The 15,025-nt window shown below is 35.8% G+C and overlaps 1 protein-coding gene across 1 annotated transcript; it reads left to right on the plus strand.

Annotated features, from left to right (window-relative positions):
* The first annotated feature begins 856 nt into the window (after positions 1-856).
* On the plus strand, positions 857-12,047 carry LOC142225570 (FERM, ARHGEF and pleckstrin domain-containing protein 2-like). Its single transcript, XM_075295357.1, has 5 exons — positions 857-1,078; positions 2,456-2,927; positions 2,990-3,502; positions 11,454-11,910; positions 11,975-12,047. The coding sequence occupies exons 1-5, from the start codon at positions 857-859 to the stop codon at positions 12,045-12,047; spliced, it is 1,737 nt and encodes a 578-aa protein (XP_075151472.1).
* Positions 12,048-15,025: the final 2,978 nt, after the last annotated feature.

The following is a 15,025-nucleotide window of genomic DNA, read 5'->3' on the forward strand; positions in this document are numbered from 1 at the left end:
AGGCAGCGACCCGTTATAGCAGATATCAGGAGTGATATCTGGCGTCTCGAGAACACTAGCATATCTAGTGGTCGGTTTAAGTTTAAATGGGGCCATATTTGCTTGGTGTCGTTACAACCCTTACTATAGATTTTGTAGAAGTCTATCGAATTCTGTCCAGATCGAGTGATATTTAAAAGTATGTATTTGGGACAAACCTTTATATATAGCCCCCAACACATTTGACGGATGTAGTATGGTATCGAAAATTTAGATCTACAAAGTGGTGCAGGGTATAATATAGTTGGGCCCTCCCGACTTTAGACGTTACTTGTTTTTTAATTGACTTTGGTGATTGATACTATCAATTTTGTGATTGAAGACATTTCATTTAAAAATTAATTGGATCAATTAAAGGTAGAATTACATACCATGCGTACAATGCGTCCGATGATTAAAGAGTTGAAATTTCTCTTTGAAATCAAATGCTCGAATAGTCTGCCGCAAAAAAAAAAAAATTAATCCTTCCATCAACGCACGGATTGACTCATAGTGTGTAATTCAACCTTAATTTCGTGATTGAAGACAACAAATATATTTTTGTTTTGTATGTAGAGGTTTTTTTTAGAGTTTAATATGCATTTGACTTCTAGAGTAGTCCTCAATTTAAAGGAAGTAAGTATTCATTAAAGATAAATTAAAATTTGCATTTATTTAATCTAAATTGAAAAGATTTTATATTGTAAGTTTAAATATTTTAAGTTACAAAAAACCCCAATTAATTTAGTAATATATAGCAAAAGACTTATCTAAGGCAATAAACTGATTCCAGACTACATTTTATTTTACAGAAGTTTACCATGGCATAAATGGCAATATGTCATTGGATCGACGAGACTTAAACATGGGATCGGATAAATCCTCATCCCTATCACGATCAGAAGCTGGAACCTATGATGTTATACAGGCAGAAATACAACATGCCAAACGACATGAATTGAATACAGCTCAAGCAGCGTTAACCAATAATAATGGACCTGGAGCTACAACCAGAGTTACGGGTACTACGGGCGATAGTGATGTAGAAGCAAACAGAAGGGTAAGGAAGGATAAAGTGTGATACGGTCAAAATTTGGTCAAGGGAAAACGCGTGTAAATCGGTGAAATCGTTTTTTTAAAAAATCAAATTAAATTTCTTTTTCAAGTTCAATTAGTATAAAATTCATGAAAAATATTCAGTTAGGCTTTCGCTTTTCCAAATCCGAATTGCCGGGCCTTACGCTTGACACCTGCCATCAGATTTTGTACAGCCACCTTGTCCACCTTCTTCGCCGCTGAAAGCCAGTTTGCCTTGAACTGCTGCTCGTCCTTAGCAGTTTTTTTGGTCTTCTTTAGGTTCCGCTTGACAATAGCCCAGTATTTCTCAATTCGGCGGAGCTCTGGCATGTTGGGAGGGTTCTTGTCCTTGGGAACCACCTGCACGTTGTTGGCGGCGTACCACTCCATGGCCTTTTTACCGTAATGGCAAGATGCCAAATGCGACCAAAACAGTACGGTACAACCGTGTTTCTTCAGGAAAGGCAGCAGACGTTTATTCAAACACTTTTTCACGTAAATTTCTTGGTTGACAGTCCCGGAAGCTATGAAAATGCTGCTTTTCAAGCCACAGGTACAGATGGCTTGCCAAACCAGATATTTCTTTGCGAACTTTGACAGTTTTATGTGCTTGAAAATATCTGCTACCTTTCCCCTTCCTTTTGCCGTATAAAACTCCTGTCCCGGAAGCTGCTTGTAGTCGGCTTTGGCGTAGGTTTCGTCGTCCATTACCACGCAGTCAAACTTCATCAGCATCGTCGTGTACAGCCTCCGGGATCGCGCTTTGGCTGTCGTATTTTGTTTATCATCGCGATTTGGAGTCACTACCTTCTTGTAAGTCGATAGTCCGGCCCGTTTTTTGGCTCGATGCACGGTTGTAGACGATACACCCAGCTTATTTGCGGCATCTCGGAGAGAGAGGTTAGGGTTTCGCTTGAAACTACCGGCAACTCTCTTTGTCGTCTCAGCGGCTTCCGGTTTTCGATTTCCCCCCGATCCAGACTTCCTGGCTGTCGACAAACGTTCCCCAAACACATTAATTACATTTGTAACGGTTGATTTGGCATCTTTTAGCGATTTTGCCAGCTTTGCGTACGAGTAGCTCGGATTTTCGCGATGCGCGAGCAAAATTTTGATAAGCTGCTCATCTTGCTTGTACGGCATTTTGACAACTGCAGAGTGAATTCCAAAATCAAAATAGGAGCAACATTCTACACACACACACCTTCAAAATGAGGGGTGTTCAAGTTTTTAAAATGCAAAATTGAAAGAAATACGTCAAGTTTATATTGACCAAACTTTGACCGTATCACCCTTTAAATGAAATGGATTTTTTTTTAGAAATTTTTAAATTCATAAAATCTTCTTCGATTACTTACAGAAATGGCCCACTGAGAAATCTTACTTTTTATCCAAAGAACTCTTGATGAGTGAACGCACGTATAAGAAAGATTTGGAAATATTGAATACAAATTTCCGCAAAGAACTTTCCGAAGAGGATGTAGAAAATCTACAACCTTTATTCCAAATGCTGGAATCCATGGCCCAACATCATAATATTTTCCTAAGAGATTTGGAACATCGTTTGGTGTTGTGGGAGGGACGTGGAACCCATGATAGCCATCGCATCGGAGATGTTATGCTAAAAAATATGGCTGTATTGCCCATCTATGATGAATATGCTCAAACACTTGTAGACATTTTGGAATGTTTGAATGAAATGTTCGAAAACGATAATCGATTCCAACAAATCTATAAAGATTTTGAACAACAAAAGATTTGCTACTTGCCCATTGGCGAACTACTGATGAAACCTATGCAGCGAATGCTGCACTATCAATTGATTTTGGAAAGTGAGTAGGATTTTAAGCTTATTTTTGAAAATTTTAATTTATTCAATTTATTCTCGTTTAAGGACTTTGTGATTTCTATACCGAAGAACATTTGGACTTTACCGATTGTCAAGCTGTCTATCATCTATTATCCCGTACCACCAAACAAATACGCAATCAAATGCCCGATTCGCTTAATTTCATCCATTTGTGTGAATTGCAGAGGGATATCAATGGTTTTGATAAATTGGTCCAAAGTCAACGTCGTCTTATACGTCAAGGATGCCTATTGAAGCACTCTGTACGCGGCCTACAACAACGTATGTTCTTCCTATTCTCCGATATTCTCTTGTATGGATCTAAGTCACCCATTGATCAATCATTCCGGATTTTGGGTCATGTGCCCGTACGATCTTTGCTAACCGAAAATGGTGAACATAATTCTTTTTCGATTTTCGGTGGTCAATGTGCCATAACAGTGAGTGCTTGTACAACAGCCGAAAAGACTTTGTGGTTGGCGGAATTATCAAAAGCAGCAGCGGATATCAAAAATAAACCCCATACCCAATTGACTTTGACAAATTTGAAGAATTGCAGTGAGTATTTTATTGTTTTTGTTTTTCTTTTGTGGAAACAATGTAAACTGGTCATAAATTTTGTAATTTCCTGTTTTTGTGTGATTTTTATATTTCATTTGGCTGCCAAGAAAAGGAAGTTGCAATACCAAGTAAGAAATGCTTTATAAGCTTTCTCAATCCTTTAATTTTGAGTTTTGAGATATTGTTTAAAAAATTTCTTGCACCAGATCGTTCAATAAAAGGTTAAATATTTTGTTTTTATTGCTATTTTTCTAGAAGAAAAAATTAAAAAAAAGTCCATCGTTAAACTGACGCTAATTTTCACTTATGTTTTGTTTTTTGTTTAATTTTATTATTTCATAATATATTTCACTTTTAATGGCCGTCCAAATAAAATCAATGTAAACTAAAGTACAAGACAATTTAAGTAAAATTCCCAAAAATAGTAAAAATGAACTACTGCACGGTTTATATGGTCATAATATGGATCCAATGATTATCTTCTCTACATTTAGTTCATTTTTGCTTTTATGACAATGTCTAATTTCATAAATGATGTACCCAAAGAAATTTGTTAGCATAAAACAGCAAAACGACTGCTGAAAAAGGGAAAGCAGTCGCTGTTTGTTGAAATAGCAAACATTGTCTACTATTTAAAAACAAATACGATTTGTTACTATATAACTAAACTCACAGAAAAAAGTCTGCTAAAAACAGCAGTCGATGTCTGCTGTTATAAAGGGTGGTTAAAATATCAAGGGCCGATGTTGATTTTGAATAAAACACAAACTATTTAGGAAATTATTTTAATTTTTATACCCACCACCATAGGATGGGGGGTATATTAACTTTGTCATTCCGTTTGTAACACATCGAAATATTGCTCTAAGACCCCATAAAGTATATATATTCTGGGTCGTGGTGAAATTCTGAGTCGATCTGAGCATGTCCGTCCGTCCGTCCGTCTGTTGAAATCAAGCTAACTTCCGAACGAAACAAGCTATCGACTTGAAACTTGGCACAAGTAGTTGTTATTGATGTAAGTCGGATGGTATTGCAAATGGGCCATATCGGTCCAATTTTACGTATAGCCCCCATATAAACGGACCCCAAAATTTGGCTGGCGAGGCCTTAAGAAAAGCAAATTTCATCCGATCCGGCTGAAATTTGGTACATGGCGTTAGTATATGGTCTCTAACAACCATGCAAAAATTGGTCTACATCGGTCCATAATTATATATAGCCCCCATATGAACCGATCCCCCGATTTGGCTTGCGAGGCCCCTAAGAGAAGCAAATTTCATCCGATCCGGCTGAAATTTGGTACATGGTGTCATTATATGGTCTCTAACAACCATGCCAAAACTGGTTCACATCGGTCCATAATTATATATAGCCCCCATATAAACCGATCCCCCGATTTGGCTTGCGAGGCCTCTAAGAGAGGCAAATTTCATCCGATCTTGCTGAAATTTGGTACATGATGTTAGTATATGGTGTCTAACAACCACGAAAAAATTGGTCGACATCGGTTCATAATTATATATAGCCCCCATATAAACCGATCCCCCGATTTGGCTTGCGAGGCCTCTAAGAGAAGCAAATTTCATTTGATCCGGCTGAAATTTGGTACATGGTGTTAATATATGGTCTCTAACAACCATGCAAAAATTGGTCCACATCGGCCCATAATTATATATAGCCCCCATATAAACCGATCCCCCGATTTGGCTTGCGTGGCCTCTAAGAGAAGCAAATTTCATCCGATCCGGCTGAAATTTGATACGTGATGTTAGTATATGGTCTCTAACAACCATGCAAAAATTGGTCCACATCGGTTCATAATTATATATAGCTCCCATATAAACCGATCACCAGATTTGACCTCCGGAACCTCTTGGAAGACCAAAATTCATCTGATTCAGTTGAAATTTGGTACGTGGTGTTAATATATGGCCTCAAACTCCCATGCAAAAATTGGTCGATATCGGTCCATAATTATATATAGGTCCCATATAAACCGATCCCCAGATTTGACCTCCAGAGAAGAGCAAAATTCTTCCCATTCGGTTGGAATTTGGTACGTGATGTTAGTATATGGTATCCAACAACCATGCAGGAATTGGTTCCTATCAGTCCATAATTATATATAGCGCCCATATAAAGCGATGCCCAGATTTGACCTCCGGTGCCTTTTGGAGAAGCAAAATTCATCCGATCTGCTTGAAATTTGGTACGTGATGGTAGTATATGATATTTAACAACCATGCCAAAAGTGGTCCATATCAGTCCATAATCGTACATAGCCCCATATAAACCGATCCCGAGATTTGGTTTTGGAACCTCTTGGAGGAGCAAATTTCATCCGAGTGAGTTGAAATTTGGTACATTGTGCTAGTATATGGTCGTTAACAACCATGCCTAACTAGGTCCATATCGGTCTATAGTTATACATGGCCCTCAGATAAATCGATCCCCAATCACACAAAAATTGGTCCATATCAAGTTCATAATTGTATATAGCCCCCATATAAGCGATCTCCATATTTCAATTCTGGCTCTCTACGTACAAAAAGTCTATATCGATTCGTAATTATTTGTAGACTTAACTATACATAACTTTTTTTGTCTAATATATACCATGTATGGACTAAATCATACATGGTATATATTAGACAAAAAACGATGTTAAGAAGTTTTAAGATACCACAACCCAAGTAATTCGATTGTGGATGATGGTCTTTCGTAGAAGTTTCTACGCAATCCATGGTGGTGGGTACATAAGATTCGGCCTGGCCGAACTTGCGGCCGTATATACTTGTTTATTATGATATATTGGTATTTTTTATTATGATATATTGGTATTACTCAATTGTTGTATGGAACAAAATATCGGCCAAAAGGGCGCCTCGACCTCGGTGGCACACCTTCATCCGATGGTCCAAATTTTCGATGACGCTGAGGCATAATGGAGGTTCTATGCCGTTAATGTGCCGAATTATCTCATCCTTTAGCTCTTGAATTGTTGCTGGCTTATCGACGTAAACCTTTTCTTTCAAATAACCCCAAAGAAAAAAGTCCAATGGTGTCAAATCACATGATCTTGGCGGCCAATTGACATCGCCATTACGTGAGATAACACGGCCATTGAATTTGTTGCGCAAAAGAGCGATTGTTTCGTTAGCTGTGTGGCAAGTGGCACCGTCCTGCTGAAACCACATATCGTCCACACCCATATCTTCCAATTCGGGCCATAAAAAGTTCGTTATCATCTCACGATAGCGAACACCATTCACAGTAACTGCCTGACCGGCCTCATTTAGGAAGAAATACGGCCCGATGATGCCGCCAGCCCATAAACCGCACCAAACAGTCAATCTTTGTGGGTGCATTGGTTTTTCGACAATCACTCTTGGATTCTCATTCGCCCAAATGCGGCAATTCTGTTTATTGACGAATCCACTGAGGTGAAAATGTGCCTCATCACTGAAGATAATTTTCTTCGAAAATTGATCATCCACTGTTGCCATTTCTTGAAACCATTTAACACGTTGTTCGGTTGTGTATCTCTCCATGGTTCAAATTGAGTAAGTCTGAAATAGAGAAATGTCAAATAAAATTGGGAAAAAACTTGGCGTTTAGGTGTGGTTCACATTCAACATCGGCCCTTACAATTTAACCACCCTTTATTTTTGTACTTTAGGATTTAACGAACGACAAATTATAAAATTTTTTAGGTTATAAATATTCCCCCAAAGCATACTTAAGAACCAAAAGTAGTTTTTGGTATATTTTTGCACTGTAATATACTTACAAGCTCCTAACTACGATTAGCAAACATTTTGTTTACTATTATGTCTCAATTTGATTAAAATTTTTTTTTTTTTGACAAATACTATAGATATTCATAAAATATTGTTTTAATTGTGTGTCAGGGTAGCTCCTAAGTTGACATTTTTATTTGTTTCCATCCAAACTAAAAAATGTTTTAGTGTAATCGAACTTAAACAAGTATATAGGGCCGTAAGTTCGGTCAGGCCTAATCCTATGTACCCTCCACCATGGATTGCATAGAAACTTGTACTAAAGACTGTCATCCACAATCGAATTACTTGGATTGCGGTAACACTTGCTGATGGCAAGGTATCTTAAAACTTCTTAACACCGTCTTCTCAATTGTAAGTTAGTCCATACGGGGTATATATTAAACAAAAAAGGCCGATTAAATACGACAAAATTTTCTATAAAAATAAAATTTTGACAAAATTTTCTATCGAAATAAAATTATGAAAAAAAAATTTTCTATAGAACTAAAATTTTGATAAAATTTTCTATAGCAATAAAATTTTGACAAAATTGTCTATACACGCAAAAAAATAATTCTTTCCTTCCAAACGAAATTTTAGACAAACAAATTTCGTTTCTCAATTGCTTTTCGCTGTAAGGAAGTGTATTTGGAAGAAAAGTATATACTTTTTGTGATAAACGTTTATTCTTTTCCAGGATGTAAAAACAATTTCATAAAGACAAACTCAAAAAAATTGTTTTCTTGCTAATTGCATTTTCCCCCACATCTTTGTCACGTCCACGAGGACGTGACCAACAATGTAGAAAAAATTATACGATTTTATAAATTTTTGAAATTTTTTTACCTTTCGCCTGGACGGAGAATCGAACCGCGGACCATGCACTTTGTAAGCCAACACACTAACCACTGAGCTATGTACCTGTTGTGGTCATCAATAGATAAATATCCATATAAGTTATATTTATATAGCATAGCTTGCGGCGCCCACGAACCGAATAAACAAAGTTTATTTAACAGAAACAAACATTTAGTTTGGCACCGTGGAGCAGTGGTTGCTACGTCCGACTTGCATGCAAAGGGTCGTGGGTTCGATCCCTGCTTCGACCAAAGTTTTTTTTTTACATATATTCCAAATATATCCGGAAGATTCCGAAAAATGTTCAACATTACATTGTAGTATATTAATTTTTGAACTGTAAAATGTGTCTTATTAAAGACCTAAAGTCAGAAAAGAACAGTGTTTGATATAAACGAAATGGACTGTGTTGTTCTTTCAAAAATAACTTTTTTTATTGAAAAAATAAAAATTTTGCAACAAACGATTTTTTTTGGTGATAAAAGTTTAAATTTTTCGAAGCAATTCAAAAAACTCTAACAAAAGAAAAGCGTTTTCGGTACACGTTTTCCAAACGTTTTTTTCTTTGCGTGTAGAAATACAATGTTGACAAAATTTTCTATAGCATTAAAATCTTGACAAAATTTTCTATAGAAATAAAATTTTGATAAAATATTCTATAGAAATAAAATCCTGACAAAATTTTGTAGATTATTTTTGGGGATCGGCTATATATAACTATAGACCGATATGGACCAATTTTGGCATGGTTGTTAACGGCAAAAATTGTCTATAGAAATACAATTTTGACAAAATTTTCTATAGCATTAAAATCTTGACAAAATTTTCTATAGAAATAAAATGTTGATAAAAGTTTCTATAGAAATAAAATCCTGACAAAATTTTGTAGGTTAGGTTAGGTTATGTGGCAGCCCGATGTATCAGGCTCACTTAGACTATTCAGTCCATTGTGATACCACAGTGGTGAACTTCTCTCTTATCACTGAGTGCTGCCCGATTCCATGTTAAGCTCAATGACAAGGGACCTCCTTTTTATAGCCGAGTCCGAACGGCGTTCCACATTCCAGTGAAACCACTTAGAGAAGCTTTGAAACCCTCAGAAATGTCACCAGCATTACTGAGGTGGGATAATCCACCGCCGAAAAACTTTTTTGGTGTTCGGTCGTAGCAGGAATCGAACCCACGACCTTGTGTATGCAAGGCGGGCATGCTAACCATTGCACCACGGTGGCTCCCAAAAAAATTTTGTATAGTAATAAATTTTTGACAAAATTTTCTATAGTAATAAAATTTTGGTAGATTTGGGGATCGGCTATATATAACTATAGACCGCTATGGACCAATTTTGGCATGGTTGTTAGCGGCCATATACTAGTGCAATGTTCCAAATTTCAAACGAATCGGATGAAATTTGCTCCTCCAAGAGCTCCGCAGGTCAAATCTGGGGATCGGTTTATATGGGGGCTATATAACAGGTTGGCTGATAAGTCCCCGGTCTAAGAAAGAAAAACACATTTTTTGGTCACAATTCGTTTTTATTTATTATTCAACATAGTTCCCTTCAAGAGCGATACAACAATTATAATGACCTTCCAATTTTTGATACCATTTTGGTAGTACTCCTTCGGTTTTGCCTCAAAATATGCCTCAGTTTCGGCGATCACCTCTTCATTGCAGCCAAATTTTTTCCCTGCGAGCATCCTTTTGAGGTCTGAGAACAAGGAAAAGTCGCTGGGGGCCAGATCTGGAGAATACGGTGGGTGGGGAAGCAATTCATGAATTTTTGCCATCGTTCTCAATGACTTGTGACACGGTGCGTTGTCTTGGTGGAACAACACTTTTTTCTTCTTCATATGGGGCCGTTTTGCCGCGATTTCGACCTTCAAACGCTCCAATAACGCCATATAATAGTTACTGTTGATGGTTTTTCCCTTCTCAAGATAATCGATAAAAATTATTCCATGCGCATCCCAAAAAACAGAGGCCATTACTTTGCCAGCGGACTTTTTTGTCTTTCCACGCTTCGGAGACGGTTCACCGGTCGCTGTCCACTCAGCCGACTGTCGATTGGACTCAGGAGTGTAGTGATGGAGCCATGTTTCATCCATTGTCACATATCGACGGAAAAACTCGGGTGTATTACGAGTTAACAGCTGCAAACACCGCTCAGAATCATCAACACGTTGTTGTTTTTGGTCAAATGTGAGCTCGCGCGGCACCCAATTTGCACAGAGCTTCTGCATATCCAAATATTGATGAATGATATGACCAATACGTTCCTTTGATATCTTTAAGGCCTCTGCTATCTCGATCAACTTCATTTTACGGTCATTCAAAATCATTTTGTGGATTTTTTTTATTTTTTCGTCGGGCGCCTCTTTCGGGCGTCCACTGCGTTCACCGTCCTCCATGCTCATTTCACCATGTTTGAATTTTGCATACCAATCAATTATTGTTGATTTCCCTGGGGCAGAGTGCGGAAACTCATTATCAAGCCAAGTTTTTGCTTCCACCGTATTTTTCCCCCTTCAGAAAACAGTATTTTATGAAAACACGAAATTCCCTTTTTCCATTTTTTTTTTCACAATAACAAAAGTGCTTCACAAAAGACGCTCTATCTCACAAAGTAATTGACTTACAGACGTCAAATTTTGACACGAATCATTTGAAGGTTGGTACTATATAAAAATAATATGCATTTAATACTAGCGACGCCATCTATGTGTCAGACCGGGGACTTATCAGCCAACCTGTTACTTGCCAATGCTTCACAAATTTAATTTTTTGGTCGTCACGTTTTCCAAAAAATATTGTAATTTACTCGCCTTCTTGCTTTATGTGAAGAAAATAAACTACCTAGGCTAGCGACCAATTAGTTTTTAGCAACGGCAGCATGTCATATGTAATGGGGATGTGATAGTTAATACCATATAATACCGGATGTAAATGATTTGATATAAAGTGGTATCAAAATTGAAAGGTAACGTGGACCAATCTATTAATACCAAACAGTAATAGCCACGTGCCGCCTTTTTTCTACCAGTGTATACGTTTAGAAAAAGATACCTAGAGAGTAAGCTGCAAGTAAAAGAATGGAAGTAACCAATTGGCGCCTTATACCTTATATATACACATAGAAAATTTCATTGACATTTTTATCTACCTGTATATGCTTAAGGTGAAACATAATATGTTTGAACAATACAAACATTACTCAATCACCTCAATTTTTATCACCAACAATATTTCTTCTATATTGCTTTAAAATCAAATTATCTTAATTTTGTTGTAACCTCGTTTTGTAGCCTCATCCGAAGAAGGCCTCGATCTGTTAGGTTTGACCAATGGCAATGCTTCGATGACAACTCAACAATTGCTCCAGCAACAACAACAGCAAGCTACACAAAACAAAACGCCACCCTCGCGAAGCAATACAGCCACACACGTATGCTGGCATCGTGGCGCCACCGTCGGTTTGGGAGATCATATCATTTCGGCCGAAAATCAACTTTCAAGCTATTTGCTGCGTAAATACAAGAACAGTAGCGGTTGGCAAAAACTTTGGGTGGTCTTTACCTCATTCTGTTTGTATTTCTATAAATCGTATCAGGATGAATACGCCTTGGCCAGCTTGCCACTATTGGGTTATACAGTTGGTCCTCCAGGTGTCCAGGATGATGTCCAAAAGGAATTTGTCTTTAAGCTTACCTTTAAGAATCATGTGTACTTCTTTCGAGCTGAAAGTATTCATACATATGAAAGGTTGGTATACTTGTTTAAATACAAAGAAATTAATAAAAAAAATTAATATATTTTATTCTTCTAGGTGGCTAGAAGTTCTACGTAGTACCACCCAAACTCAAGATTTTAAAAACATACGTGCCACATCTCATAATTGATGGAGCTGGGATTTGAAAAACTCTTAAAAAGTTTACGAAAAGGGGCCAAAGCCAAGTCACTGGTGTTTTGAATACATTCGTGCAATTTACCATGTGCATATATCATTAATTTGTATCTTACGAAAGTCTTATAAGCAGAAACAAAGTGCCTTCAAGTATTTTTGAAAAAATATTTTGTTCGAAACGAAAAACAAAAATCTTTATTAAATTATTGGAATCAGTTTTAATCTATTTCCTGTTCTGTGGAGTAAAAACAGCAACATGTCTATGTTTAAAATATTTTTTTTATTATATCTCATTTGCATAATTAGTGAAAAATTCTGTTTAATCATACAAAAATCTATGGATACTTTCTTTGGGTGAGCCGATCAGTACTTACTTATCCCAACCTTGAAACATGATCATTATATGTAGCTATAGGAAATTCTCCAAAACGGCTAGTGTTCAACTTACCACCTGAACGATTCGATATTAGTTTTGTTTTGTAGGCTAAATACTTATCGAATCACCCACGTAATTCTTTTCCATTTTCTTAATCTTAAAATATATAAACTGATCATATAGTTCTCTTAATTTTAAATTCCAATTGAAATTATTGAATAATTTTTTCATTATAAGCAAAGTGAATTCTTGCGATTAGAGCTGCAAAACTATCGATAATCGCACCATTCGATATTTTCGATAATTTTAAAACAAATAATCGATACTATCGGATTTTTTGCAATAATTAATTTTAAAAGTTTTTCATTAAACAGAAGTATGAGTTTAGATTATATAAAATGAGTAAGAAATAACGAAAAACGCTTCTTTTTGAAATGGTGGATCCAGCTTTGCTGAACATCCTTTTAGACTCCGTGGTTGCTAGTATGCAAAACAAAACGTAAAGCCCAAGATTTTTTCACCGACATCCAGATGAAAATAATCACCCTTATAGGTGGGTATTAAGTTTGTGTATAGCCGCTAATTTTCACTAAAGTGAAAACTAAATGAGTAAAAAACGTCATAAAATTATACATATTTGTCGCAGATTTTATTATAACTTGATGGGGAATATCCCAAAGCAAATTTTCACAAAGTTTATATTCCTTAAAATGGATTATTAAAGAAAAGTAATCGTGAAAAAATGACGATTTTAGCGGCTAAAGGTGAGTATTAAGTTCGAGTTTAGCCGCTAATTTTCACTAGAGTGAAAACTAAATCAGTAAAAAAGTCATAAAATTATACATATTTGTTGCAGATTTCATTATAACTTGAGGGGTAGTATCCCAAAGCAAATTTTCACAAAGTTTGTATTCATTAAAATGGATTATTAAAGAAAAGTAATCGTGAAAAAATGACGATTTTAGCGGCTAAACTCGAACTTAATACCCACCTTAAACTCGAAATTAATACCCACCTTATTCCTGAAGTCACCCTCGCCGTCGCTTTTCGTCTGTCGCCAGTAATTGGTATTCCGTTCGTCGATATATTCTGCTATCGACGAAAATCGGTATTCCTGGTGTCGCCAATATCGTCGCTTTTTGTCGCCGTTAAATTTACCAGCAACGAGTTTAGTGATTAATTTTTGAAGAAGTTATTTAGACTTTATTAATCGAACAATTGAAAAATAAATTTAAAAAATTAAATTTGATAAGAAGTAAAGTGACTAATCTTCAAAAATTACAATAAATGAAAAAAAAAACGTACACCCAGAAAAAAGGGGCTCTAATGCCAACTGAACTTTATTTTAGTTCATGAAGATTAGTTGATTTTAGTTAAATTTTGCACAATATGAGTAAATGTTCCTTATTTTAATAATTTTTTGCTAACTTTAATGACGTGAACTAAAACCAAGAAAAAAAGTTGTATATAAATATAGTGCACAATTTTACTAAAAAATAAATTAGTTCATATTTTCCTAAAATGACAGAAGTTTTCTTAAATTGAGTTCATAAGTCTCTCAAATGAGTAAATTTTACTAAAAATGTACCAGTCTTGAACTTCGTACAGCGCTAAGGACTTTTTAACAATTTTTAAAACCAATTTTTTCTTTCAACATATGAAATTTTCTTAAACAACAGAAAAAAATTAATTATTTTTAAACATTTTTCTTCAATTTGACAAAAAGTATGAACTTATTTGTAACATGTTGCAATTAGAAAACTATTTTAGTTAAAATTTTCTAAAATAAACCTACATTTTCTTCCACGGTGGGTTCACTTTTTTTTGGGTGTAGGAAGATATCAGCCATTAGATGAGCTAGACTGACTCCAACGATTTAAAACCAATTGGAACAAATGGTTTGTAGTTCAATGCCTTTGGCCTTTAGAGACAAATTGTAACAAATGGTAGAAAAGCTGTAACTATTATTAAAAAAATCTATACTGTTCAAGTATTTATTCCAGTTTCCACTCTTTGAGGAACTCATGTTCTGAGCTGACCACGATCACAAATCTATTGATATAAAAATGCGCTATTTATACCAAATTGATCTGTATATATAGCAGTTATGGTCATCACATTCACATCATAGAAAAGAAAACTGCACAATTAAAGTAAACGTGTTGATTTTTCCATTTATTTTTAATAGAAACCTTTCAAGGCCAATGTATTTTATTTAGCACCAAACTTAGATAATGTAAATCATTTCCCGAGTCAAATTTATTATTTTTAAAAGCAAATAATTAAAATTCTATTTGCCTATCAGCTGATTGTTTTCTTTCACGATGATCCTTGTGCCATTGATCTCAGCGTCGTCGCCATTTTTATAGTTTTGGAAGCTTTTACTGTCCTTGAATATATATCCACATTTTTTCCCGCGTCAAATTAAATATTTTTTCTTGATTTGCCGACACAGAATTGCGTCAGAAATAAAAATATTTTAAACCGAAAAAAATAAAATTCATTTTTTACACATCAGCTGATTATTTTCTAGTGATATCGGCCTTTTATTACCGAGTATTGTAATTGGTACAAAAAGTAATCGTCGTCTCGCCGTC

The sequence above is a fragment of the Haematobia irritans genome, chromosome 1 (assembly GCF_050003625.1).
Source record: "Haematobia irritans isolate KBUSLIRL chromosome 1, ASM5000362v1, whole genome shotgun sequence".
Lineage (NCBI taxonomy): Eukaryota > Metazoa > Arthropoda > Insecta > Diptera > Muscidae > Haematobia > Haematobia irritans.